This window comes from Penicillium psychrofluorescens (genome assembly GCF_964197705.1).
Source record: "Penicillium psychrofluorescens genome assembly, chromosome: 3".
Taxonomy (NCBI): domain Eukaryota; kingdom Fungi; phylum Ascomycota; class Eurotiomycetes; order Eurotiales; family Aspergillaceae; genus Penicillium; species Penicillium psychrofluorescens.
This window is the reverse complement of record NC_133441.1, coordinates 4,112,600-4,140,447: the sequence shown is the minus strand read 5'-3', so window position 1 is coordinate 4,140,447 and position 27,848 is coordinate 4,112,600. Positions and strand designations below refer to the sequence as shown.

At 50.5% G+C, this 27,848-nt stretch overlaps 10 protein-coding genes and 1 non-coding gene across 11 annotated transcripts; 6 read left to right on the top strand and 5 right to left on the bottom strand.

Annotated features, from left to right (window-relative positions):
* Positions 1–414: 414 nt before the first annotated feature.
* On the top strand, positions 415–1,222 carry PFLUO_LOCUS5696 (uncharacterized protein; the record flags this gene model as incomplete). The annotated part of the gene is made up of 3 exons (XM_073783167.1): positions 415–717; positions 777–1,050; positions 1,104–1,222. The coding sequence occupies 3 exons, from the start codon at positions 415–417 to the stop codon at positions 1,220–1,222; spliced, it is 696 nt and encodes a 231-aa protein (XP_073639749.1).
* Positions 1,223–1,564: 342 nt separating this feature from the next.
* PFLUO_LOCUS5695 (Pre-mRNA-splicing factor cwf16) lies at positions 1,565–2,465 on the bottom strand (the record flags this gene model as incomplete). Its single annotated transcript, XM_073783165.1, has 2 exons — positions 1,565–2,115; positions 2,174–2,465. 2 exons carry the CDS (start codon positions 2,463–2,465, stop codon positions 1,565–1,567), a joined length of 843 nt encoding a protein of 280 aa, XP_073639748.1.
* A 445-nt stretch (positions 2,466–2,910) lies between these two features.
* PFLUO_LOCUS5694 (anaphase-promoting complex subunit Cut9) lies at positions 2,911–5,255 on the top strand (the record flags this gene model as incomplete). The annotated part of the gene is made up of 2 exons (XM_073783164.1): positions 2,911–3,007; positions 3,061–5,255. The coding sequence occupies 2 exons, from the start codon at positions 2,911–2,913 to the stop codon at positions 5,253–5,255; spliced, it is 2,292 nt and encodes a 763-aa protein (XP_073639747.1).
* A 245-nt stretch (positions 5,256–5,500) lies between these two features.
* Positions 5,501–5,585, bottom strand: PFLUO_LOCUS5693. Its single transcript has one exon. It is a non-coding gene; the product is annotated as a tRNA-Leu (tRNA).
* Positions 5,586–6,162: 577 nt separating this feature from the next.
* On the top strand, positions 6,163–7,618 carry PFLUO_LOCUS5692 (uncharacterized protein; the record flags this gene model as incomplete). The annotated part of the gene is made up of 2 exons (XM_073783163.1): positions 6,163–7,129; positions 7,182–7,618. 2 exons carry the CDS (start codon positions 6,163–6,165, stop codon positions 7,616–7,618), a joined length of 1,404 nt encoding a protein of 467 aa, XP_073639746.1.
* Positions 7,619–10,088: 2,470 nt separating this feature from the next.
* On the bottom strand, positions 10,089–12,268 carry PFLUO_LOCUS5691 (uncharacterized protein; the record flags this gene model as incomplete). The annotated part of the gene is made up of 2 exons (XM_073783162.1): positions 10,089–11,611; positions 11,662–12,268. The coding sequence occupies 2 exons, from the start codon at positions 12,266–12,268 to the stop codon at positions 10,089–10,091; spliced, it is 2,130 nt and encodes a 709-aa protein (XP_073639745.1).
* Positions 12,269–13,178: 910 nt separating this feature from the next.
* PFLUO_LOCUS5690 (uncharacterized protein) lies at positions 13,179–13,877 on the bottom strand (the record flags this gene model as incomplete). The annotated part of the gene is made up of 1 exon (XM_073783161.1): positions 13,179–13,877. One exon carries the CDS (start codon positions 13,875–13,877, stop codon positions 13,179–13,181), a length of 699 nt encoding a protein of 232 aa, XP_073639744.1.
* A 652-nt stretch (positions 13,878–14,529) lies between these two features.
* PFLUO_LOCUS5689 (uncharacterized protein) lies at positions 14,530–15,826 on the top strand (the record flags this gene model as incomplete). The annotated part of the gene is made up of 2 exons (XM_073783160.1): positions 14,530–15,217; positions 15,282–15,826. The coding sequence occupies 2 exons, from the start codon at positions 14,530–14,532 to the stop codon at positions 15,824–15,826; spliced, it is 1,233 nt and encodes a 410-aa protein (XP_073639743.1).
* Positions 15,827–21,248: 5,422 nt separating this feature from the next.
* On the top strand, positions 21,249–22,725 carry PFLUO_LOCUS5688 (uncharacterized protein; the record flags this gene model as incomplete). The annotated part of the gene is made up of 5 exons (XM_073783159.1): positions 21,249–21,252; positions 21,308–21,645; positions 21,695–21,754; positions 21,816–22,070; positions 22,129–22,725. 5 exons carry the CDS (start codon positions 21,249–21,251, stop codon positions 22,723–22,725), a joined length of 1,254 nt encoding a protein of 417 aa, XP_073639742.1.
* Positions 22,726–22,887: 162 nt separating this feature from the next.
* Positions 22,888–23,510, bottom strand: PFLUO_LOCUS5687 (uncharacterized protein; the record flags this gene model as incomplete). The annotated part of the gene is made up of 2 exons (XM_073783158.1): positions 22,888–23,324; positions 23,507–23,510. 2 exons carry the CDS (start codon positions 23,508–23,510, stop codon positions 22,888–22,890), a joined length of 441 nt encoding a protein of 146 aa, XP_073639741.1.
* A 2,414-nt stretch (positions 23,511–25,924) lies between these two features.
* Positions 25,925–27,261, top strand: PFLUO_LOCUS5686 (uncharacterized protein; the record flags this gene model as incomplete). The annotated part of the gene is made up of 5 exons (XM_073783157.1): positions 25,925–26,086; positions 26,150–26,254; positions 26,312–26,536; positions 26,623–26,765; positions 26,844–27,261. 5 exons carry the CDS (start codon positions 25,925–25,927, stop codon positions 27,259–27,261), a joined length of 1,053 nt encoding a protein of 350 aa, XP_073639740.1.
* Positions 27,262–27,848: the final 587 nt, after the last annotated feature.

Sequence of the window (27,848 nt, the reverse complement as noted above, 5' to 3'; positions counted from 1 at the left end):
TTGCTTCATACTGTAAATAAATATGAAGGCGAATGATGAGACTTTGCACGTATCACCGTGTCTCACCTTGGCCCGAGATCTGAGGTCTGTATAGGGTGACGTATGTAGGCATTAGCATATCTACGCCCCCGAATCAGGCGGACCACCCTTGCGCCATGGCGGTTGCATATGTCGATAACCTCAGGGACAAAAGTCGTCCTCTCATTCGACCCGCTCTTAGCCGTTGACGTCTGTCCGCCCGATATTGCGTCGATCCGGGCAATCGCCGACTCAACCTTATGGGGCCATGGATAGGAGTATGGGACAAGTTCGGGGTTTGACGAACCTCGTGCCCCTTATAAAGACGCTCTCCGGATGGGTGGATTGGAGCTGCTCGTTATAGCATTCTCGTCTGAATACACCTGGATCCTCAACATGTCGTCCATCCTTCCTTCTAGTCCCACCATCCAAATCGGTCGTGGCTTTTCATCAAACTACTTCGACGCACGCCTGAGACTCACATCGAGATATGACCTTGATGAGCTGGTGCGAGACATCAAGGCTCATCTGGGTGAGTCCGGGGGCATTTCCTCAACGGATGTGAACGAGAAGTATCTGATCTCGCTTGCTCAGAAGTATGCCTCTCAGCCGAGTGACTGGGCGAAGTACTTCTACAACGACACAAGCAAGAACTATACACGCAATGCCATTGAAAACATCAACCAGAAAGCCAACATCGTATGTTCCTTCCACATGCCTTTCCCCCCACAAACCCTTTAGCTAAGGAAGCCATTTAGCTCCTCCTTGTATGGAATCCCAGAAAAGGCTCCCCGATCCACGACCACGCCAACGCCCACTGCATCATGAAGATCCTCGCCGGCGAGCTCGAGGAAACAGTCTACCACATGCCAGACCAGGACATGCCAGACCAGGGCGCAGAGACCAAATCGCCCTTGGAGATCAAGTCTCAAAAAGTCTATCGTTCGAATGAGGTAACCTATATCTCCGATGACATCGGGCTGCACCGCGTGCGAAACCCAAGCAGCAACAAGGTTGCTGTCTCATTACACTGTAAGTCCTAGCATTGGATTTCATATATGGACTTTATCTGACCCACTTACCAGTGTATACTCCCCCAAATGCAGCGGACTATGGGTTCAACATCTTCGATGAGAGCACCGGGAAGGCTAGTTTTGTGCCGCAGGCTCGGTCTGTTGGCCATCCTGAGGGGGGCGCAGAATGAATGATGAGATATGAGATACCCATTGAATTTTGTCATGCATTGGGAGGGTGCATTCAAGTGGTCATTGACCTGGTCTGCGCTTTCTTGGGCGTTTTTGTATACGCGTTGCTTGAGAATGATACCCTGTCTGCTTCCTAGTAGTACAATCTACATCTATACCTTTTGAGTACCATGCCTGGTCTGTAGGTGCGTAAAAAGCATACGATTATATATTCCTAGTTGGCTTTCTAGGGTTTTATTCGGATTCGATGTCATGGTAATAAAATGATGGTTATCTATTTGATATGGTATCCCTACTGGTTCCCCAAACGCCATGCTAGCAATCTTGAACGCAAACACGCCTTATATCAAGGACGGCTTCTTCCTGATCCCCAGACTATTGATAGGAGGTTTCTTGGCCTTCTTCACTCTTGCAAACGAAGCCGTCGGTGGGGGCATCGCGGCTGCTTCTGATGCCTTGGTATCTGGCACTGGTGCCGCCGTCGTTGACTCTTCCTCCACAATGCGCTTCACTCTTTCCCCCGACGACGTCATAAATGCCTTGCGAGCCGCCTCCTCATCTTCTTTCTCGGCTTGCAGCCGCGCCAAATCGACCTGATCCTCGACACTTGCCAGAGTCGCCTCGTCACCACGCGACTCGTTGCGCTCGATCCGCGCGTTTCGGGTCCGGATCTCATCCAGTGCATCTGCAATAGCCATCTCGCGCTTCGAGTCCTGCATCTTCTCTTCTAGTTCGGCCATCTTGTCACGCTCCAGCTGTTCCTGCTCCTCGTTCTCCTCACGTTCGAGTCGATCGAGAGTTTCTTCTTGAGTTTCGTTGTATTTTTCCGATTTGGAGTTCCGCCATGGCTCGAAGTTGCGCTTTGCGCCGCGCTCGCATTCGTAGTCCATATCTAAGCGACCGTTAGTTTTCTGGGAGTTCAACAGTCCAGAAAGGAAGGGAGGACTTACTCTTGGGATCCGTCCGGAAAGTGATCTCGCCGCTGCAGCGGGTGCATCGGATATAAAACCGGTAGATGGGGATGTTGAGATATTTTTCTTCCAAGTTTTCCTTTCTCGCGTTGAACTTGCGCCCCCGATAGATGTATTCGCCGCAGTTGGTGCATTTCATGGGGAAGGGCGCCATCAGGCGGACGGTGATGACTTTGGGACCGGCTTTCCGCAGGTGCTTTGGCGTCCGCCCGATCGCCGATGGATCGAAATCGGGCGGGTAGTACTTGGTGAGGACCTTGCGCTCAGACATGTTGGCGGTGGTTCGAGAGTGGAAGGTGAAGAGGTGATGTAGAGAAGAGAAGAACAGAACGAACGAGAGTGGCGGAAAGATCATGCGGAGAGGCAATCAGTCACGTGACCCACACGGTGTTGACTGCCTGGTTTATTGTATTGTGTTGTTTCTTTTCTTTTCTTACTTGCTTGCGGACAGACACCCGTGACATTGCCATTGTTGTTCTTCATTTGGGATCTTACCACCTCTGAAGCCTTGCCCATCCGTGGAAGAACTAGACTGCTGATCACGCACGGGCCAGTGTTTGTATCCCGCCCAAACAGAAACGCGCGGTACTGCCTGACAATCATCAATCAGTTGACACTCCTGCAGTTTCTCCAATTGAGTGCAGCGCAGAGCCGATGCTCCATGCCGGTTGATGTCTGCTCTGCTATCTTCAGCCTGACGAGCTCGATCTACGGCGATGGAAAGGTTCCTGCGTTCCTGGCGACAGGACGCCTTGAACCGTGGCCAGCATGATTCGGCCATCTACATTGGCGACAAAGTCCTCGCGCTCACCAGTATGCTATTACCTCGCTTACTGACCTAGGCACACGCTGACCACTATCTGAAGACAGTGATTCCGATGCCTTCTGGCTGGCGCAGGTCCATTTCTCCAACAATAACTTCACACGCGCCTTAGCTCTGCTCTCCCGCAAGGACCTCATCTCGAGAAGCACTGCCTGTCGATACCTCGCTGCGCATTGCTACATCAAACAAAACCAGTTCGAGCAGGCCCTCTCCATCCTCGGCGAACACAACCCCACCGACTTAATCCGCAACAACAACAGTCGTCGCAAGATCCAACACCTCAACGACCAAAGTCATGTCACTCTCCGGAATGGGAAGGCAGCGCGCGGGGAGCGAGGAGATGAGCGAGAGAGGGAGGATAACAACAACGTTCGCTTCGAAGCAGCCATGTGTTACCTGCGGGGTCTCTGTTTCGCCAAGCAGAATGCGTTCGACCGCGCTCGCGACTGCTACAAGGATGCGGTGCGCATCGACGTGCAATGCTTTGAGGCATTTGACCAATTGATGAAAAACTCGCTCATGTCACCCGCAGAAGAGCTTGAATTTCTCGAATCTTTGGACTTTGACTCTATCATTTCGCCCGATCCTTCTGTGGAGCAGGAAGCGGCTCACTTTACCAAAATGCTCTACACCACTCGCCTTTCCAAATACTCCTCTCCGAGCATCCTGGCCGACGCGACGGAAACCCTCTCCACCCACTACAATCTGGCCGAAAACCCGGACATTCTGCTGTCGCGCGCCGAGGCGCTGTACACCCAATGCCGCTTTGCGGAAGCGCTGGAATTGACCTCCTCTATTCTATCTACCTCTCAATCAACCGATCTGGCAACATCCAACGCCCCGAGTATTCCTGCGCAAAGCCATCTTGGACATACTCCTGCGGTGTACCCGCTCCATCTGGCCTGTCTCTATGAAACCGGAGCCACCAATGCACTTTTCCTTCTATCTCACATGCTCGCGGACCATGCGCCAGAGGAGCCTTACACTTACCTTGCAATTGGGGTTTACTATCTGGCAGTGTCCAAAATCGCCGAGGCTCGACGCTTTTTCTCCAAGGCCTCTCTGCTTGACCCGCACTCGGCGCCAGCGTGGATCGGGTTTGCACACACATTTGCCGCAGAAGGCGAACATGATCAAGCCATTGCGGCGTATAGTACGGCCGCACGACTGTTCCAGGGGAGCCATCTGCCCCAGCTTTTTCTGGGCATGCAGCATCTGGCTCTGAACAATATGTCTCTGGCTCATGAGTATCTATGTGCCGCTTACGCCATGTCAACCGGGGCTGCACCTGGTTCTACGCCTTCCCTTCCGGTGAATATATCGCCCGGCACCTCTCTGGGAGGTGATCCGCTGGTCCTCAATGAACTGGGCGTTGTTCTCTACCATCAAAACCACCTCGACGGGGCAGTGGAACTCTTCCGACAGGCCTTGGCATTGGCTACCTCTCTACAATGCGAGCCCAGCGCATGGGTGGCCACACGCGCAAACATGGGCCATGCCCTGCGCCGCATGGGCCGTTTGCCCGAGTCTCTGCGTGAGTTCAATGAGTGTCTGCGCGTGGGCGCCGGAGGAAGCAGCATGGGGTATTCGCCTTTCCTAGGCGGCGGTGCAGGAGGCTCCGCCGCAATCGCGTCCGCATCAGGCGCCGGGAGCTATGAGGATCGTGGACTGGTCGGGTCGCTCCACACCTCCCGCGGGCTGGTTCTCCTCGAGCTAGGCCGCACCACCGAGTCAGTCACCGCTCTTCACGAGGCCGTTCGCGTACTTGGAGCCAGCGGGGGTGGCGATGCAGCGGGGGGGGCCGGTGTTGCAGGCACACTGCTCTCTCGAGCCCTCGATATCTGGGCTTCGGAGGGTCGCGAACGTGATCGCCATTCGTTGGAAGAAACGCTTCGATCAGGCAACAGCCGCAGCTCGACACGTTCCCGGGAGCAGCCACCAGACGAAACGCCCCGACGCCGCGGTGCCCCCCAGGGATCCTACCCGGGGGAGTGGACGGACGAGGTCGCGCACGTCGCGACTCCAGAAACGGGTGCCGATACTGACACACTGGGCGCACGTGTTGAGATGGAGCTCGATGAGAAGGCGGACGGGCTGTTGCAGCGAGCCTTGGGGCGGGTTCGTCCCGGTAAATCACGACCCGCCAGTGCCCGCACCGATGGGGAAGCGGGTGAGACCCTGGTGACATCAGGTCGCAGTCGAACCGATCGACATGAGCGGAGCCAGTCACGACAATAACCCGCCGGCTGCCGTGTTTGTGGGGCAGCTATTTTTGCATACGCATGGGCGTTGGTTGGGGCTAAACCGGACGGGATGTCTCGGGCGTGGTTCTTGGAAGCAGCATATCCCGGTTACGGTACCTCCCGCATTGTTAGATGAGATGGCCTGTTCTTCCATCCTAATATAATTACGAACCAAAAAGAATCCACCAAATCAAGACAAGAACTATCGATGCTATTAAAAAGTAAAGAACAAAAATACAGTGACAAGAGTGGGATTCGAACCCACGCCCCCTTGCGGAGATCAGGACCTTAACCTGACGCCTTGGACCAACTCGGCCATCTTGCCAGAACAATAGATCCAGGTTCGAGAATGGCGGTAGAGAGCTTCCGTCGATCCATCCCAACCGGACATGTTGTCACCGCCCCAATTGCACACGCCATCCCCGTCGATCGCGGCTTAGGCGACAAGCAAGCCCCGCGTGTTGGCAACAGCAGCCCTCGAGTGGACAGGGTCTTCCCTTTCCCCGTCCCCCGTCGCACCCCCTGCATTTTCTCGGCCCCCTCGACATAGGCAGCAGCGCCAACCCTGATCCCCGGGCTGGAGAACCAAATAACCTTTGCTAGCCCAGGGACCAACCAGCGCCACCATGACGCGCAAGGCCCCACTCCGCGGCCGCCCTGAGGCTCAAACCCATTCATGGTAAACCCAAAGGGGGCAAGACTCTGCTTCGCCCTCCAGGTAGTTTCAGGCACCCCGACTTGCCTCCACACACACTCCCTTTCTCTGCCTTCCTTTTCGCACCCCACTTCTACATTCCTTTCTGTCTTTTTCTCTGTCTTCCTGTCTTTTATTCTCCATCGTGATCGAGAATTGATCAACAAATAATGCTGCGTGCCCGAGTCCCTTCTCCTGCGCCATAATTATGGCCCTCCCGAGCTGCTCCTTTCCGCGTCTGAAACGCGGCCTCCTGCTGCTGCTCTGCGCCATTACCACCCTCTCCTGCAGCATCATCCTCGCCATCTGGTATGGCATGAACACGGACCGCGAGTACATCCACCCCATGCTCACCCAGCTCATCCCCGCCGGCCACTGCGCGTGCCAGACCTCCACCACCTTCGAATGCTCCACCTGTCTCTCCTGCTCCGACACTGGTCTGCGCGACCAGTCCAGTCCTGCCCCCGTCTGGCGCTTCGACTACCGTCTTGATGGCCGGAACCAAGCCCTCGACCAGATGCAGTGCCAGGCTGCCTTCCCCGGCCTGTTTGAAGACGTCGCTCGCGGCGAACAATACTGGCGATCACACGGCGCTCTGTCGACCGAGGAACTCGACACCATCCCCATAAAAGAAGGCATGGCCCGTGCCTTTGTTTCCCACGGCAACCTCCACGTCGTCTCCGCCCGCGCCCACGGCGAGGACCACCGCCGGAAAATCCTGGGCGTCTTGAGCTCGATCCATCGCGCGCTGGCCGGCGATGGGGGTCGAGCTGTGAGGCGAGATTTCGAATTCGTGTTTTCGGTGGAGGACAAGGTCGAGGATGTTACGCTCCCGGATCATCCTGTCTGGGTCTTTGCGCGCACCCCCACCGAGGAAGCCGTCTGGCTCATGCCCGACTTTAGCTTCTGGGCTTGGGATAACGACAATAACGCCATGGGGCCGTATGATCAAGTGGTCGACCGCGTCGAGCGTCTGGATATCCCCTGGTCAGAGAAAAAACCGCAGCTCGTGTGGCGTGGCAAGCCGAGTTTCGCGCCCAAGCTGCGTCGTGCACTGCTCGAGGCTGCGCGTGATCAACCCTGGGGCGATGTGAAGCAAGTCGACTGGGCAAAGGGCACGAACTTGCTCAAGATGGAGGACCACTGTCATTACATGTTTATTGCCCATGTTGAGGGTGAGTTCCCCTCTCTGCCCTTTTTTTGGTTGCTGTGCTAACACCTTTCCAGGCCGGTCCTACTCTGCCTCACTCAAATACCGACAGGCCTGCAGGTCGGTCATCGTCGCTCACAAACTCCAGTACATCCAACACCACCACTATCTCCTCATGTCCAGCGGCCCACACCAAAACTACGTCGAGGTTGAGCGCGACTTCCGTGATCTCGGCGAGAAACTCGATCCCCTCGTCCGCGACACCGACGCCGCCCGGCGCATCGCCAACAACAGCGTCAAGACCTTCCGCGAGCGATACCTGACTCCCGCCGCGGAGGCGTGCTACTGGCGTGCGCTTTTTGACGGATACGCCAGTGTCTGGAACAGCTCGGTGAGCTCGTGGTCCGAGAATCTTCACTACGAGCGCGGACTGCGCTACGAGTCCTTCGTTCTGCTAGACAGCCAGCAGATGCTCGACTTTCGAGCCGAGACTGCGCCTCACGGATACACATAGACCATTCTACATAGACCAATAGGGCCAGTCCACCCAGTTTAATATGTTTGTTAATAGCTTGATTTGGGAGTTTTGGGCACCGCAGGCGTTCGGGGACACATCATATTTCGGTCCCCTTGCTATTACCATGATACCATGTGAGCGTGAATAGATACTATCGAGAATTCGTTCAGTGAGTAATTACATCTCTTTGCCTGTAACTTCTCCCATGTAAGGAGATTATCATACCCTTGGCTTGCTGGTTCCTGATTGGTAGGAAGTAGTCCGTTGTTTGCGCGCAGACCACGTCTTTCAGAGAGGGCCTAGCCCTAACCTAGACGTTGTCCACCTTAATGAATGATACGATTTATACCTTCCCAAATCTGACTTTATCCTTCCCAATCCAGCAAGTGGTAGCGAGGATTTCTCAGACTCTCCCTAAGACCAGTCATTAACCCCGTGGAACCCCAGATAGTTTCCCCCGCCAGTACCTGTCACACAAAACCCGGTCTCCAGGCCTCAGAACCACAGATAAACCGAGCCGGCCGCTCCGTAGAAACTCATCAAAAGGCACATGTGACCGGGATAGAACCTGGGAATGTTAACGGACAGGTCTAGCCGAGACATCTAGCCTGGCACATCTGGGGTATGTCTGTCCGATCTGCTGAGCCAGGACAAAATTAGAAGCAGTCTCAATGCCAATACTGTTCAACAAAATGACGTAACTGTGTTTATGGATCGTGTACTTATATTCCAGAGTTTCCTATTACGGTGATAAGAAGGTGAGTTATGTCGAATTTAGCGTTGAAGGTCAGATATACAGCTTCTTCTTTGGGGCGTTGACCAGCTCTGGGGCTACTAATATTTATTTTTAGGCGCAATGGTCACGCTGGCTTACCTGCGTAGTATGATAGGTCATCAATGTATAAACTTCAAGACATAAAAAAGACGCACCTCACCGCAAGTTGGGGACATCACGCGGTTGAAAACACCGGTCCCAACTCGATGTCGTTCGCTTCCAGACCGACTTCACCGGCTACCATATGTGTAGTTGTTGCACAGAATGATAACACGGCATGCCTCTGCCTCGTGGGGCTGGTGGAAGTTTCTTATATAGGAAAATGGGAGACTGCCGAAACTCCGGGGTCATATATAAGCCTGTGTATGCAGTGTGGAAGATTCAAACATCCCCCAAAACTATCTAGAAGCTATTACTCTGATCGCAACAATGGGCAACTCTACAAATTCGAACACTTCCACAATTAACGAAGCAGCCGGTCAGACGCAGGACCCTTTGGTGAGGAGACGTCTTCAGAATCGGCTCTCGCAGAGAAATCATCGTGAGACTACCCCCACTCTAAAGGGGGCGTAACTCATAGTCTTTCCAGGACGCAAGATTCGAGACCGCATTGCAAAGCTGCAGGAGCGTGTTGTCGCTAATGAATTGCGCGCCGCAGCGGCTCTTCACGGCGGGGACCAAATGTACTCGACTTCGCCTTTGATATATCCACCTTACACTTCGTGTTATGGTCAAGAAAACCACAAAGCCAATTTGCCAAACTCGTGTCTCTATGTTCGGGAAACATCAGCAGATTCGAATGTGCCTTCCAAGCCATGTTCGTTTCTATGGGCTAACGACATGCCTATCCCTAAACACGATCTGTTTGAATATATTTTTGGAAACGGAGATGTTAATGATGACTTTTCACCACCTTGGATTGGATACACAACAGACTACCCTGATTCTGCAACGTCTGTAAGCAAGGGAAACGGAACACAAGGTACTATGGCTCGCTCTGATGAGCCGTCCATGCTGGACTCCTGGATGGGATCGTCACCAAATCAGCCTCTATATTATTTTGCGACAGGTACCAGCCCGATTCTTCGATATGCGACTATAAGCTAATACACACTGCAACACCAGAAGCAGCATTGCCTCAAATCCTGCAAACAATCAGCACCACAGCACCGGAGTCCAAAGTTATCGTATTGATTCCTAAGGAACTATCATACTACCAGAGACCCCCTGTTCCATCCACATCGGTCGGCAATAATGGTTGTGAAGATATTTCTGGAACAAGACAAGCTGGTCTGCAAGCTGCAGACTACAGCTATCAGGTCTATGGCCCTGTTCCTTATTCAACAACTCAGATGACTAGGCTGTGGACTGCAGGTTGTACCGAGCAGAAGGCGCACGACTGGTATCTTGATAGCAACTGTCCCATTATTATGTAGTGGTTCTCTTAACAGATCATGTGTTGTGTGATATATAGAGGTTACAGATATCTTGAAATGTACTGGCTCTAGGCTATGAATTGAATCTCCTGGATAGAACAGCCAGTCCGCATTAAAGATATAGTTTTAATACAGAATTGATCTCAAAGTAAGCCAGACATGTAAAAGACATTGATTTCTACTCAAGCGAGGCAGTGACCAAAACTAATCAACAAGATAAGAAGATAGCTAACAGACTGCTCCCTCGTCTTCCAATCTAGTCAACGTGAATCCGCCACAACTCCCGATCACAATCACTGGTATAGCCAGTCCGCGTGTGCAGCATAGCGGTATTGTCACTGATGAGCAGATCGCCCTTCTCCCACCCAAAGCGCAGACAGATTCGATGATCGTATATTCCCGAATCAACAACCTGCACAATACTCTGATCGTCATTTTCAATGGTGATTTTGCAGGTAGAGAACTTTGTCTTTGTCGAGTCCCACGGTTGATGCCAGCGTAGACATGGCTTTCCCGAGAGCGGATGTTTCACGACAAGCGGTACATTCGGGATTTTGGACTGCCAGAAGCCGTCATTATCCATAGCCCAAGTTACCTTCTCAAGCCTCTCAGCCGTCCATGGAATAGGCAGGTACCGGAAGAAGAGGCGTGAGCTGGCAAACAATGTATATCCACTTCCTTTAGGCGCCGTGGCCGGACAGGTAAAGAACTGGTAGCCAGGTGGCCTTTGAACCTTGGTAGTCTCCCCGGTGACTGGGTCTTGCAACTCTTCGAACTTGAACATGCCATCAAAGTGCATGGGCATTGCTTCATTTGATGTGACATTGTTGCCCATCTTGTCGGACCGACCTGCGTCCCGCACTTTCTGGATGATGCCGAAGCTCCACGGGAGAAGAGTCCCTAGCTGCTCGGCCTTTTCGACATATAGCTCTTCTTCGAGAGTCTCGGAAAAACCTCGAAGGATAATTGGGGACATGCCATTTGAGAGCTGGCGGACCTTCTGCATGGGGATAGAGCGGAGAGATGGTGGTGGGTTCACATCGTCGATGTCTGCGGGTCGGATGATGAGACCGCAGGGGTAGAGATGCTCGAACTTAACACAAAGACCGTCGTCGACCCAGTTGAAGATATCGGATTTCTCTCGGAAGTAATATGGCTGACCATTTTTAAAGATCAGATCATGCGTGTCGCGTACATCTTCTGCGTGCACTGTGCGGTATGATCCATCTAGTCCGACAGCCACAGACGAATGCCACGGGGTATAACCCAACACGCCTCGAACTTGGGGGATAAGAGAAATGGATACCTTTTTCTCGCCCGCAGACTGGTGAATTGAAAGCCGCACGTAGTCTTTCCGATTGGCTTTGATAGCGGCCGCGAACATCTTTCCGCGAACAATCATTTGGCGCGCTGTTTGAGCGATGTGTGCTTGTCTCGAGCGCTTCGACATCAAGTGGTTTTCTTCCTGATGTGCCAAATCCTTGGTCAGGAACTTGATGTATCCGCGATATGTAAGGCAGGTATCCGTGTCGGTTTTGATGGCCTCGTCGGCGTCAAAGGTTGGGTCGCCAAAGGAGTACATCAGTTCCCGTCGTAGGCAGTTGGCGTGCGCCAAGTAGGATGCTTTCGCGGACTCTGATGACTCGGAATGAAACCCAGGATGCTCGAGAAGCTCAAAGAGACGAATGAATTTGACATGATGAAGCTCTTGCTCGATCGCCATCTTCCGCAACGCCTCTCCATATTCCCAGACAGTTTCATCGGAAACTCCAAGAATGTCTGCTGAATGTCAGAAGTTTCGCTTTAACATTTTAAAATATTTAACTCACCATTATAGACAAGCCCGTCCGAGCTAATGTATACATCGGCGCCAGGCTCATAGATCTGGGCGATATTCTCGCACAGTCCGTTCAAGTGGAAAAGCGCCAGCTGCTCACCCAGATCAGGAAGCGTGCCGAGCACCTTGTCTCGCACATTGGGTGATTTGAATGGAAATGCGGGTAAAATCATGCGAATGGGTTCTTGTTTCTTGACCTGCGCGCGCACAATCGGAATGAAGGAGTCAAACCCTTTCCAGGAGCCGCCCGGTTTCTCGTAGTCAACTCCATAACTTTCGATAATCTTCAGAATGGCGGCAGACATATTGTAGTCTTCTGATTCTGTATTTGAAGCGGTAGCATGGGCTACGTCGCCGTTGAGCACATTTTGTGCCTGGCGTTGTATGTGGACAACGCCGTTTGCGGTAATCCCATTAGGTGCGATGGACCTGTCGATGGGGGTCGACCCAAGTGACAGCGTCGTATCGTTCGACGGGAAGGTATTTTTTGTTCCATTTCCAGGCTTTTCCTTCGCCCCCTCAGGAATAATTCCATTCTGGTCTGTCGCCGCACTATACGGGGACGAAGACACGGCAGAGAGTGGCGTCGAGACAACCATCGTGTTTCTTGGTCTCACAAGCAAACGTATACCGCAGAAAAGAATAAGCGCAATAGAGAATTTTTTTTCTCTCGCACTCGTGTGTTGGAGATTAGGAAGGGGCGCATTCCCCGCCAGAGCGGCAGCTGCTATATACCCGGGAGTAGAAGTTTGATCTGATCCTTGACCTACAGACATGTTTTGTGCTGCTGGCGATTCTGTCTAATCACTGTACTTCAGACCAAAGATTCAAAACTCACATAAGAGGTTTTATTCAGGAAAACGTAACCTAGATCATTCTATGTCAATTCTGTGCGACCTATACTTTGTAATTTTAACTCCGCTCACAGCGACGAAAATGGAAAATGGACAAGGGTTATGATGAATCCTGTGTCAGCAACGTTCGGACAATAAAGATGAACAAATGAAAACTCCCAGAATTATGTAAAGTATGCTAGCAGGGGCAAAGTCTGATGGCTAGACATGCATGCAGTATCCAGCCTATTGAGCAAAGCTTAGCCTGGCACCAGTCGACATACTCCATTTGTATTCGATCAGCAACCCAGTAGCTTCCGAGCAATTATAGTTACATGTCACACATAGCCACGCATAGATCTAAATGGTCCACGGGATCTCACCTTTGCATGTGTGTATCAGACAAACAACATGGGGTCGCCACCATGGACTGGTGCGATGTATCAAGCCATCGCAAACGGAAACCACATGGTCAGTGGGAAGTAACATCTTAAAGGAGCAATTCAAGGAACCTGCTCAATGGCGGGCATAACCATGGACGTGAGTATACAGTCCTTTGACAGTCCTACAGAGAAACAAGCTGTTGTAGAGGAACATGACTGAACTCGTTATATCTGTCTGTGTTGAAGCATTATCAGGAACGAAGATCCATCTGTGTATACTGCCCAAATTGGTATTACTGTTCCACCTCCTTCCAGTCATACTCCATCATCCTCGCTACGAAAGCTGCCATATCGGGACTAGTTAGCTGGCTGACAAGGTAAAGCGACGCATCAAGGCCAGAACTAATTCCGCCAGCAGTAATGAGCCTGACAGCGCCACCTTCAAGAAGCCCACTATCGATATAGCGCCTAAACTCCACTGTGGTGGGGGCGGCGCCATTGTTCGCTCGGGAGCATATATCGCGCAGGGTGTCAAGAGCCATATGGTGGGTGGTGACTGTAACGCCAGCGAGGATCCCAGTTGCACCGAGTAAGAAAGCCCCGGTGCAGACCGAGAATAAAATGCGCTGCTGAGTGGAGGATCGTTGCGGGAGGCCTGAAAACTTGCGGATCACATCCAATTCCGGCGCCCCGGTATCGAGCAACGCGTGAATCACTGAAGTGGGCCCACCGGGTACGACCAAGATGTCAAAACTCGAGACTGCATTGATCGCTTCGTCCAAAAGAAGATCCACGTGTACGGCCAGAGAGCCGGCGGCTCTGATAGTGGGCTTTCGAGCAATGGTTTGGATCTTGAACATTCGGTCTGGTTTGTTTGGGCTGCGATTGTGCGAGGTATGAGACAGGATCTCCATTGGCCCTGCAAAGTCGAGGATGTCTGCGCCATCGAAGACGATTACTCCGACGTTGTAGTATTGCTTTGGAGTGGTCATGGTGTTTCACGTGCAGTAGTGCAGGATGCGGAATGGTAGGAAGATGACGTTGCCTGTCTTTGAATAGGTTGAGCAGAAATCAACGAACAAGAGGCGGTATAGAAAGAAAAAGTCGTTAAAGGATGGTAAGAGGTGTAAGAGGTGTAAGATGCCTCTGATGAGGCGGTGCTGACTGTGCTGACGATGGTTTGTCACCATCAGATGCTGTCCCCCCCCACCCCCCTGGTCTCCGTCCTAGCCGATTTGGGGACTGGAGTGGCTTCAAATATCCATTTATTTGCTACATTGGGCACTTGAAGCCCAGAAACCCTGGTTATTGCTCGTAAAGACTGCAGGGTAGCTCGGTAGCTGGCATGTGTAAGTATCTGTGTCGACACAGGAGGTAGAATCACCGATGCGAATATCTTCAACGCAATTTCCACTGTTTTCTGTTCTTTCACGAGGATTTACTTTTCTTTGGAAGAATTCTTCAAGCGCAAATGGCCAAGTTTAGAGAAGTTAGGGCTAGCTCGGGATGTGGACAAACCCCGCTCTCCTCGTATCGCCGGCTGCTCTCTACAGGTCGGCTAGATTGGTGGGGGATTTCAACATATTAAATGCAAGGAACCCAAGAGAGAACCTTCATGTATATAGAAAATACAGTACAGCAACAATGGTAGGCCACCAACACTATGATGACCACTTCTCTATCAACAATATCCCGTTCGGGGTAGGCTCGTCCGTCAACCACCCAGTCCCTCAATGTGTCACTCGACTCGAAAGAACCATCATCTTCCTCGGGGTCCTACAGCAGTCAGGTGCCTTCTCTAAAGTGTCCGGTTTGCCTGTGGGCATTTTCGAGAAATCGACATTGAACGAGTATGCAGCCTTGTCGAAGGACATCCAGCACGAGGTTCGGAAGCTGCTGCAGTCATGCTTGACAGGCGACCTGCCTCCCAACAGCACCGAGAACGTTGAAGATGTCACCATGAATATGCCTGTGTCTATAGGTGGATTCACAGACTTCTCATGTAGTCTCCACCACGTCAAGAATGCCGGCCGAGCGATCTTAAACGACGACACACCGCCCCCAGGCTTCTTCAATTTCCCCATCGGATACACTGGCCGCGCAAGCACGATAGTCGTTTCCGGCACGCCGATTGTTCGGCCACAGGGACATTTCTACGATCGCACTGCTTCGACAGAAACTAAACCGATTATCTTCGGGCCTTCGAGAGCATTGGACTACGAACTAGAGCTTGGGTTTGTTGTCGGCAAGAGTGTTCCACGACTTCAGGGCTTGAATGCGAAGGATGCTGAGGAGCATATATTTGGCATGGTTATTTTGAATGATTGGAGTGGTACGTTGGCAACTTTTTCCCGATATTCCTTAGTTGATGCAGGTTGCTGACCGATCGTGTCTAGCGCGCGATGTTCAAGGCTGCGAGATGGTCCCTCTCGGACCATTAAACGGCAAGTCCTTCGCTACGACCATTTCTCCCTGGATCGTCACATTGGAGGCGCTTGAGCCCTTTAGGGTTCCTGGTACTGAGCACAAGGTCGCTCTCGCAAATCACTTGGAAGACGTAACCCTTTCCAGCTATGACATAAATTTAAAGGTGCATATACTCGTTGGAGACCAGGATAATTTAATCAGCGAATCCAAGACCACGGATCTGTATTGGAGCGGTCGTCAGATGGCTGCTCATTTAGCCAGCTCTGGCGCCGATCTGCAGACTGGTGATATTCTGGGCACCGGGACTGTTAGTGGCGAGAATGGTAGGAGTTTAGGCTGCTTGCTGGAAGCGACCAAGGCTGGGAAAGAGCCGCTTCCACTTAGGGATGGCTTGGCGAGGCAGTACTTGCAGGATGGGGATGTGGTTCGAATGAGCGCTATGGCAGGGCTGTCGGGCGATGGGGTTGGGTTTGGCATGTGTTCGGGAGAGATCCTGCCAGCGCGCAACTTGTAGAATGTTGAATGGCAGGGATATTGTTTCTCTGGACTACAACACATTCTCTGAAGAAAAGCGCCTAGAGGCAGGTGGACTACCTAAGAATATAGTCAAATGGGGCCTCGGTTGAAACAAATAATGATTCGTGCTGAAGCATGCAGATAAACTGTAATTCACGGGTGAATAGACACAAACGAAATGGAGTTAAACAACCATGAACACCTTAGGCATTCTCCAGAGCAAGGTACCATCGATATACGCCAATACTAGTCCAGCGCCATGCTGAAGCGGAATCAGAAGAAAGATTAAAAGTAAAACAAGATTATTTACTGTCAACTCCACAGTGGAGGGTGAATGTACTCTGCTGCTCGATCGAGGATATTCGGCATGGCCCATTCCCCGCTAGTTGTACTTTCTGGCGTGGGGGGCGGCAGGGAACTGACAGAAGGTGTCATTCCAGCCGACGGGGGAGGAGCAAAAGAGGTATTTTGGTAGGTGTTCGACTGAATGGAGAAAGAAGACGTGCTGGGAAAGGCCGATGTACCAGTGGGACCGCTGTCAGATCGGCTAGACGGATTGCCCAGTGCATTGAGGAGCTTTCGGAGAGCACGATGTGTCTTCGCCAGTGATTTGGCCCACTGGGTTTGAGTATCTGAGCCAGGGACGGCAGTGGGAGAAGTTGGATCCATGAGGGGGGCAATGGAGGCTGGTGGGTTTGTGGCACCTGTGATCGGTTCATAGGTGCCGGGGCCGCGAGACGGAGAACCTAGTGCACCGGCATTTGCGGCGACATTTCCTGCATCATAAACGCGTTCCATACTGACCCGTTCCGCAATTATCGCCTCTAACTGCCGCAAAAGAGTCCAGACTTTTGGGTCTGATTTGGCCTCTTCGATGACAGCCAATAGGAAGGCGGAACTGATGGCTCGTTGCAAGGTAATCCAGGATCGTGCGGCATGGGTGCTGATGTTATGCATTTCAATATATGCCTCAACAGTCGCCATCAAGTTGAAAATGCAATCCCCACGCATGCTAGCGGTGTGTCGGTCACTGACATCGGCCGTCGGCTTGAGCGCTGGTCGGCAGAGCTCGGATGCAAAGTATGACGAGTGAAGTTTAAGCACAACACGCTCGAGATGTTGAGTGGTCGTGGCGCAATATTGACTGTCGCGCAAATAGGGCTTTGCTTCGAGGATAATCTTCTGGATTCTTTCCTTATAGCCTTGGATGCTTTCGAAGCTCATCTGCGCATGCGGGCTAAGCATTCGGATCCGGACAACCTCCAGAACCAAGGAAATAACCTGGCAAAGAGATTCGAAATACAAATATTCGCCTGGCTTTGATCCTTCCCGGTACGCTATGGCGGGCTGGCAAACGGCTGTGGTCGAGGGTCGATCATAGGAAAGCGAGAAGTGGCTATCTTGCCACGCCATAGACCACCTGTTCATATCAGTCTCTGTTCCAAACGGATGTGGATTGCCAGAAAGTCTCACCAAACGTGGCGTCGACGGTATCGTTCTGCAGATGAGAATCTGCTTGAATCGACATGCAAACCAAGAGCCAATCCCATCCGAAGAGTCATGCCAAGCAGAACATAAGAGATTCCAGGGTTCATGTTGTACGATAACACGTTTCCAATCACCAAGAAAGTTTGGATGGCTTCAATGTTCGGTTGAGACAAGAAATTATTCATCCGCAGACATTGATAGGAACAGCACACTGGGCCAACAGTTAGTGGAATTATATGGTGAGAATGTAATATCAAAAAAAAAAAAAACATACCATAGACCTGTGATGTCAATTCTCTTTCTTTACTTGCAAGATCTGATGACTGGCATCCAGAAGCAAGAACGGCAAACAGCAAACCCAAATATGCGATGCTGACGCCAAATGGCTTCTGGGCCTCATCCGTGTCCGCGCGATAGACACCCCCTATTGAAGCTCGAGTCTGCAGAAGCAATTCGAGAGTATTTTCAAATTCAGGAACATCTTCAATGACCGGGTATATAGCGCCCGCATAATCTCTGTAATAGTAAAACAACCTGTTTCGAATATTAGCTGCCATTTCCATGGATCAATTCTAGAGGGCAACCGACTCTCTGCACTGTTGATCCGTCGGAAGTGCACTGCAGACGGCACTGATGTCGAAAGTTGACATGTCCGACGACCATAGGTCGACAAAAGGATAAGTCGCAGATTCATTGTCGAGGCCCAATTTCGGAAGTATCCCGCCTTCCAGGAGTGCCTGGAGCTGGTCTGACCCAGATTTGTTGTTCAAGATGTAGGCCAGAACAGACCGTGATCCGAGGTGCACAGTGCCTTTCCCGAGAGTATTTGGCGCGTGGATCCCCTCAAGTTCAGGGGATGCGCCATTTGACCGGGAGCTTGCATCTCCACTCTGTACGCTGCTGGTCTCTATCGGCGGCGGATAGCCGTCCTCCACGCGGTCCAGGCCAACCCGCAGACTCGAGATTGTCGACTCCATTTCCCTCAACCTGTTCCGCATGTTGTCCCATTCATCGCGAGCTATAGACACACGCCCATCGGCGCTAGCACCGTTTGGGCGACTCGATGAAGGTTCGTCTTTCGGATGTGCCGGGTGATCGTCATAACCGTAGACCCCAGAGTGATCGACGGATGGGCTTTTTTGAACCCCTGGCGCACGTTTCTTGATAGGTCGTTCGTAGGAACAGATATCGGCGTGGTCACGCTTGACGCAGCCATCGCATGGTAAATTGCGATCGCATTTGACCTTGCGCGCATGGCACGGATAGCAAGCTTTCGGCTCGCGTGCCTTGCGCTTCGTTCGGATGATCGCGTCCACCTGATCCTGGGGTAGATCATGCACAGCTTTGTTGGACGCAGACATTTTGGAGCTCCCGGGTGTAGAGAAGGAAGTAGACGGCTGATATGGCGACACCATTTCGTTTTATTGTCAGGTTGCTGGGATTTGTCGGCAAAGACCGAAAAAGCGTCTTACTCGAGCAATGACGGCATAGGGGCGGAAGACCGGAAGTGACACGGGTAAAGCGATGAACTGGCAATGAGAGGATCTCCTGTCGGTCCGTCAGTCGCGCATCGTGGATTGGACAATTGTTCAGGGCTGGATTGGAAATCAGACGCGGTCTGTTCGATGCGCTCGGAATGGGGCGGCAGATAAGATGGGCACGTGATGTGGGGCATCCTAATGCGGAAGCATTCTCTACGTCAGCGACAATTTAGTTGTTGGGAGTGAAGCTATATGTATGAAGGTTGAATTCAGGTTACTAATCGAACAGGAGAGCCTAGGAAGTCATCCTCGATCTCTGTGTGCCGAGAGACCAGACCTCGGCGGCGTCTATCTTGGCATAGATGAGTATATTCTGTGGAAATGTAAAATAAGCGTAATCACTAGTAATTCTACCAGGTAGTCTGATTCAGACAATGATGAAAAAACGATGATATTCAGTCTATCTATTATCCTGGATTTAATAGAGGCAGAAAACGGGAAAACTGTACGCTGGACGCCTAGATTCCATGGATCAGATCAGGTGATCAGGATGCGGAAGATGGATCCTAGTAAATTACTAGTGGGAATTCCACTCAGACATATTCAACACTCTAGGCTGTTGGGAATGACATACAGATCCAGCACATTGGAGCTAGTGTAATTGAATAGGCAACGGTGAGCAGTTAACTGAAGGTGATCACTGTATTCTGCGCATTCTTACCCACAACTCGGAAGTTGGCATTGGGGTTGCCACCAATACCGCCAGAAACCTGTAGTCACAGAGTTAGCAGATTGTTTCTGTTCAAAACGGTATCTATCTTATGTTGACTTTAATAGTGGCCATGATGGCGCCAACAATGAAGTGACAAGGACTCATGCTGAGAGCGTCCCATATCAACAGGCTGCGGCGTCCGGCTTTGTTTACGCACAAAAGGTAATACTAGTGAAGATAATGAATACAGCGTACCGATATTGTCAGGAATTCTCTTCATGTAGATCAGTTACGTAGTTATTGATGAGATAGTGCCTGAGCTGTCAGCGCCGTTGATAGATAGGCTCTCCCCTTTGAAACAACACTTAGTCAATACAGCTCACTTCGCTCGATTCCCCTCCTTCGTGATCTCGTTTTTTCTTTGACTTCTGTCACCTCTCTGATATTGCTTGAGGTCTCCGCGCCGATTAGATATTTTAGAGAGCTTTACTAGGTACTGATTCTGTTAGCGGTATTGGCTCAGAATGTATTTAGACTCTGGGCATAACCAGCGGGGATAATCTATCCGAATCCGTTGAAACCTGCGACCTAACTAGTCTGACAGAATTAGCCTAATTCCCTCCCTTCATGCGGGAAGACCTTTTCACAAAAATCTTCGGAGATATGATTTGACAGTCGGGTGACGTGATCTGGGGAACGGATGGCATGAGCTTCCCCGCACGTCCCTCCGGGAGACGCTTGTGCCTGACTTTGACTTGATAGTGTCTTGTGTTGCTAATAATGAGACTTATTGGTAGTTAGAACACGACGCTGAGAAAGTTTAACAGAGTTAGTCCCGGCCTGACTCAATTGATGGATGTCGTGAACTATATTCCATCCAATTAGATTTAGGGCCGTGTGAGCAAGGAATTCTCGAATCTGGAACCGTAGACGACTTATAGGGCGTTTTTGAATGCGATATTGTGCATCAATAGTTGGTTTCTTATTCTCCGAGTCAAGAAATAGATACAACTCTGCTACCATCATAGTCAATGGCATTCCTACGTAGGGAAAGTTACACCCTTTGGATTTGCGGAGAGGGCCCGATAATCCTTGCCCCCACACCCGATCTCGTCATCGCAGTATCCAAATTGCTCATTCCCATCAACCCCTAGTGTTGTTCCTGCTTGCTCAAAGCAGATTTTGGCCAGGAAGTGATTTGATTTGTTGATTCAAGCACTCGGCCGGGAAATTGACACGATGACATACTTTCTCGTATCTGCCGTGGCTTGTCGATACGAAGGAGTTAAAATATCGCGCGAAGCACATGGCCGATGATGTGCTTCTATTAATACTATTAAATAACTTGTCTCCCACTGATTATTCTACCTTTTGAGCTGCCGAGTATTTCAAGACACCTGAGGTCTATCTCGGTACAAAACTCGACGTCCGTTCTGTAGCCATGGCAGCCCCCGCAGAGAAGACGGCCGATGCGACGAAAGAGGCTGGCATTGACATGAAGGACGAAAGCACGTATTCCCCTTCGTCGGACAGTCTCGCAGAAGCAGTGGGCATCAACGAGAAAGCTTTACTCCGGAAACTGGACTATAAGCTTCTTCCACCTCTGACGTTGTTATATCTCCTTTCATACTTGGATCGGAGCAATGGTGCGCTCCCTAGATGAAAGATTCAAAGGAAAGATACTGACTAGCTTATTAGTCGGAAATGCAAAGCTAGATGGCCTTACAACCGATATCAATATGTGTATGTCGCAATCTTCATCTCAAAAATCTGGAGACTAATCGTTCGGGATCCGCAGCTGGAGATCAGTATCTCAACGGCCTCACCTTGTTCTTTGTCGGCTACGTGCTGTTCGAAATCCCATGCAATATCGTTCTAAGGAGGGCCACGCCCAGAATATGGCTGCCCACCCTCTCCATCGTTTGGGGCATTGTCGCTACACTTTTAGGAGTTGTCCAGAACTACTCTGGCTTCCTGTCTTCGCGTTTCTTTCTCGGTATCGCGGAGAGTGGTCTCTTCCCTGGTGTGGTATTCTATATGTCCATGTGGTATAAACGGAATGAGCAGCACTATCGCATTGCTCTATTTTTCAGTGCCGCATCGCTTGCGGGTGCGTTTGGCGGAATTCTCGCATGGGTTGGTTTTCTATCTATAATTGGTATGACATCTAGCTGATTATCTCCAGGGCATTGGACATATGGATGGCGTGGGCGGTTATAGTGGTTGGCGATGGATCTTCATCCTGGTATGTTCCAAGAAGCACGCAGAAGGTGATTTGAGCTAACGTTGAATCTTTATCTACGTAGGAAGGTCTATTGACTCTTGTGATTTCCGTCATCAGCTATTTTTGGGTCTACAACTACCCCTCGACTGCGGAGTTTCTATCCAAGGAAGAAAGGCAGTTCATTCAATTCCGCCTGAAAAATGATAACGACGCCACGCGCGAAGAAGCCTTCACATGGTCCGCTGTGCTAGATGCAGTTAAAGACCCTAAGATCTGGCTATATGGATTAGGATTTCATACCTTGTCTCTGCCGCAGTACACACTTTCACTCTTCTTGGTGAGCTAGCGGCCTTATCCCAAAACTTAAATGCCGAAAGGTTTCTAACATCTAGCAGCCAACTATTATCGAGGAACTGGGGTTTTCGGCCGCTGAAGCGCAACTACTTACAGTGCCGCCCTATGTGATAGCGGTCATCTTGACTATCGCCGTTGCAGTTTTCTCACAGCGGACACGACTCCGGGCGCCCTTCATCATGGGCTCATCTGCGATTGCATGTATCGGATATATTATCTTGCTTACCGACTCCCAACCTGCAGTGTGTTACGTGGGAACTATCTTTTTAGCAGCGGGAATCTTCCCTGCAGTTGCCATAGTGTTATCTTGGCCAGCCAATAACGTCTCCGGCCAGACGAAACGTTGCATCGCCAACGCTATGCAGATCTCTATTGGCAATTGCGGTGCGATCCTCGGCACACAACTCTACCGCACCGAAATGAAACCACGCTACTACCTTGGTAATGGCGTTGCGCTAGGTTACCTAGTCGGTAATATCTGCGTCGTCGGGTTACTGTGGTATATCCTACATCGGGAGAATGTGAAGAAAGAGCGTCTGCGGGAAGAGCAAGGATTGGCTGCTTTGATGGGCGATATTGGAGATGCAGAGGGCGAATTCTTAGGCGATAAGGATCCTCGATGGGTCTTCCAGACCTGAAGTAGATTCAAAATAAGCACATGAATATAGACCAAAAGCTTTCTAGGCAAAATTTAGCGGTGATTTAGACCGTAAGAAATTAGACTGTTGAGCCTCAACCCACAACTCTGAGGATCGTGGTTAGCTTTTTGATGGTCACCCGCGGGCCTAAGTCACTGGACGCTAAATGGAGACTTCCACAATAGGGCCAGTGTAGATCCGTCGGGCACGCATGAAGTAGTATACAATGGCAATAATGCTACTGCCACCGATACCCAGGACGCTCCAGTTCATTTCCTCCACACTGGGGTTCATTCCCGCAGGCCAGTAGCTGAAAAAGATAACGATGATGATGTAAATGATCGCGAACGCGTTGATCAAGATACCCCAGATGCCAGGGCAATGGAATGGCCCCCAGACAAGCTTCGCACCGGGCACGTTGACAACATCCTCCTCACTGCCATTATACCGGGAGATGTCGCCCTTGATTCGGCGGCGGAAGAGCAGAATCGCAACAACGAGATAGGAAAGGTACACACCAGATACTGCCATAGACAGAATGTCTCTCAGGGCAACGGCGGAACCAATATTGATAAGGTTTAGCAGCGCACTGACGACTACTGTAAGTAGGATGGAGTTGACTGGCACCTGCCGGGATGGGGAAACCTTGTACAGTGACCGTTAGATAATGGAGGACTTCTGGTGAAACATGATTTCCTTACCTGACTCCACCATCGCCACCCAGGAACTCCCCTGTCTCGGGAGAAAGACCAAAGTTGGCGAGACGACGCGGCCAGCATACCCATAAGTGCGCAGCAGTAAATAATAAGAACGATAGAACACATGGCCAGTGTACCAGACGGAGAATTGGTTGCCTGGTAGAAAATCTCCATAAACGGATATCCAGTTGGAGAGTTTAACGCGTCCTTAAGATTGCCAACGCAGAAGAGCACAGCAATCAGCATGCTAAAGCCTAGGGAGCCATTAATTGCGACACTGAGCATAATAGCCTTTGGAATAACACGTGATGCATCTGCAACCTCTTCAGACATCTAACCAAGTTTGTTAGCTAATTGATGTAGAGGCTAGAGCGGCTCAAAAACTCACGTGCACGGCGGCATCGCCTCCAGCAAAGGCAAAGGCACAGCTAGTCATCCCGACAAACCAGGATAGTGTCTGTGTGGCAAAATCCCCGCCATTCTGGAACTCCAAAAAAACTTCCTTCGTGGGCTGACGGTTTGCCATGTACGTCAAGGGTATCATGACGCCGAAAAAGCCAAGTATGTGGATCACCAATATGATCGCCTCAACTCGGGGCAGGAGTTTTCCTCCAACTAGATTCACAAGCAGTGCGACAATCAACAAGGCCCATATAATCAATGTCCCTTGCCAAGGAAGAGATTCATAGTGGCTGTTTGCCAGGATCGCTGCACCTTGAATCATTGTTCCAGCTAAGTAGCCACACGCGGCGAAAGCAGTCTGCCACCCAAGGACAGCAAACCAACCTATTGTTATATACAATTTGTTAGTAATGGATATGATCCTATAGTGTCCATGGTGTAAAGATTACCCGTGATATAGCTGAGAAATTTCTGGTATTTGATAGGAGCAAGCATGGCAGCCCAATGATATTGGCCTCCGGAGGTGGGGGCCCTATTTGATGGTTAGCTCCAACATTGAATGTGGATGGGAGCAGCAACATACATAGATGCCAATTCCGACAAGATCACGAAAATGGCTGTAGTGCCTACCCATCCAAAAATGAAGGCATAGACGGTACCGCCAAAGCCGCCACTGATATCCGTTAAAATTGCGCAGGAAAACAGGATATTGGGCGTAAGTGCACATACTTCTCTAGAGAGCTACTGAAGGTTCTGAGCAAAATGTCAGCTATGGAACCCTTGAAAATTTAGAATGGAACAATTTTACCCAAGCATGCCTTCCCATGTACTCAGAATCGCGCAACTGAAGCCGAGAATTGAGAGAATGCCGAAGTTTCGCTGACAAGATGCAGTTTTTAGCCGTCTGGACTTGCGGCATTCCTGGCAACAAAAATAACCAGGCATACATACCTTGAGGACTGGTTTTTTTCCCATCCGTTGGAGGTCCACATTATCTCGCTCCTGGACAGACAGGCCGCGCTGTGCCTCTCCCCTACTGATGGCGATCGTGGAGCCTTTCAGTTCATATGACGCCATCGTTTGTGGTTAATCAATTGTATGGCAATAATTGGGAAGATAGAACATAGGTAGGAATTGAAGGTAGGAATTGAACAATGCCAGGAGTGCTACAGCCGGTTAAAAATGGAAAAGAGAACGGGATTCGAATTATTGGAAAAGGGGCTAGAGCATCCTAAGTGATGGGCTTGCATGTTGCATCGTTGATAGTTTCATACACATGAGCGAATTAAACTACTACCCCTGATACTGCGTGTGTCCAATCCTTTGCCTAAAGCTCAAGTGGCTCCCATCCGTCGGAGGTCCACAATATCACGCTCCTAGACAGACAGGCCGCGCTGTGCCCGGCTCCTACCAATGGCGACCATAGAGCTTTTCAGTTTATATGATACCATCGTTTGTAGTTAATCAACGGTATGGCAATAATTGGAGAGATAGAACATGGATAGGAATTGAATAATGTTAGGAGTGCTACAACCGGTCAAAAATGGAAAAGATAATGGGATTCGACTTGTTAGAAAAGGGAAAAGAGCATCCTAAGTGATGAGCTTGCACGTTGCATCGTCGATAGTTTCATACAAGCGAATGATACTACTACCCCTGATCCTGCGTGTGTCCAATCTTTTGCCCAACGCTCAAGCGGTTTAAGGCCTAGTCGATCTCTCGCAAGAAAGTTTGCGGTATATCCAATCAGATTTTCGGTTGCTGATAGGACGAGCTGATAGGCGATCTGTCAGCCCAGGGATCAGAATTAGGCGAATTCTCCGACCCAGTAGTGTCCATCAATATGCATAGGTCGTGATAGGAATCTCGGAGGGGTCGCTCTGTGAAATTACCCCTCTTCGCTCCGAACCCCTGGTACAATACGTACTTTTGTGGAAGCATTTTGCATCCTTGACTTTTGTTGAACAACTGGATGGAACTAGTCTGGCTTGGCACCAAGGATATAATACAAAAGCAACCATGACCGGGTGTGCTTCCTTGTCAGTGTGTCTAATGTATTTTTGTTTTCTTTGAGACATCCATCTCCACGTCCAGCTTCGATGGGTACACGATTCAAAGGCGACACCAAAGCTCCGGCGGTCAACGTCACTACATGGGTGCTTTTGGTCACAATACTTTTTAGTGTCTTTGCTCGACTGGGAACTAAATATCGATTATTCCACAAGCTGACTGTCGACGATATTCAGATCATTGCATCTCTGGTATGATTATCTGGGACTCTTTCCGTGTTTACTTTGGCACCTAACGAGATATTTCGGGAACAGGTCTTCGGCATCGGTCAGGGTATTGTCGTATCTTTGGCGGTTGAATCCGGCTATGGGAAGCATCTCAAGGATGTCTCCGGCGCCAACTTGGTTCAAGTGATGAAGGTCAGTGGATTTTCATCTTTATGCTCTTGGATCCAATGCTGACGATGTAATTGACAGAACCTCTATGCGGGGTCTCTTCTGTACATCCTGAGTTTGATGTTCTCGAAACTATCTATGGTCGTGTTCATTCGGAGTCTCACGCCGTCCTCTAGAGATAAATGGCTCGCTAGAGGAGTCGAGGCCATTGTCTACGCCTGGGCGACCGTTGCGATTTTTGGCTCTGCTTTCCAATGCACCGTGCCGCACACTTGGGATATCTGGAATGGCCAATGTTTTGACGAGGTAGGTGGTGCTTTCTCTCCACCCCCCAAATCGCTTTCTGCTCTATGGCTTCGGGTCATGCTAAAGAATCTCAACGGGGGATCTAGCTCGCATGGCGCTACTTCATCTGCATCTCGAACATCATCACCGACCTCTTGATCTTCGCCCAGGCAATGATATTGGTTTCCAGCATCCAAACCTCGCTAGAGCGACGCCTGATGTTTGCGGGAATTTTTGTGCCCCGGCTCTTGTGAGTGTTCAGCCCCCGATCTTCTTCCCATGGTTCCGCCCCATGGTTCCGCCAACTCGAACTCATCGCATTCTGTAGTGTGGTGGCCGCAATCATCGTCGAGATCATTTTCGTCAGGAAAGGCACGCAGACCGCCGACCCGACGTACAGCATGTGCGAGATCACGATTTTGGAAGTGATCATTCAGTGTTTGAGCATTGTGAGCGCATGCTGGGGACAACTCAAGCCCTTTCTGTCGTGGATGCGATCGAACGGCCTCAGGCTCGATGGCGTTGAAGATCCAACCACCTGGAACTACAAAATGAGCTCGCGGTCGCAGACGCAGTCCAAGTCCCGGGACCGCAAATTCGAGAACCACGAGAGCTTCGCTCGCTCGAGTCGACGAGACCAGATTTTTGTCACGCAAGATTGGGAACTGGACAGCCAGTCAAGCCAGGCGCACATCGTCTCGGAGACCCACCCATGGACTGGCCACGGTGGCGGTCAGGACCACTGATCTCCCTACTTACATGTATGGATTACTTGGGCAAGCCAATGGTGGAAGCTGGCTACGCGCAAGATAGCTTTCGAAGGCGGATAATAAACTAATTTGCTCTAGCTTCGGCATTTTTTCTCTCTTGGACTCTGATGAACCTGTTATTGAGACTTTGATACTATTAAATCTTTTCACCTTGAGTAAGAAATACATCTTGCAGGCATTATTCACTGTGCTGGAATCTATGAGCATTTACTGCGAAATAGATCTTGTGCACAGTGAGGACGGATACAGTGGCTCTGCCTTGGTATTGGTTTATTCCTTTTTGGGGTTTCCCGGTATTGTAATGTGAACGCAAATTGGGTTTCTCGCCTAGATTCTTATAGTATAAGTTGCCTTAAGCGTTTCGTTCCGTAGTCAGGAGTGTCAGAAAGATGAAGCCTAATTCCTCATAAATATGGTCGTCTGCCCAGTTACAGACAGTAAAGAGGATAATCCAGGTTGTGTAAGACTGATCGCTAGCTTCCAAAAGGTCCGAGGGAGTATATTGATTTTCTCATTGCTTCCACAGCCTTCAGAATATTGACAGAATGGTGTAATTGTACATG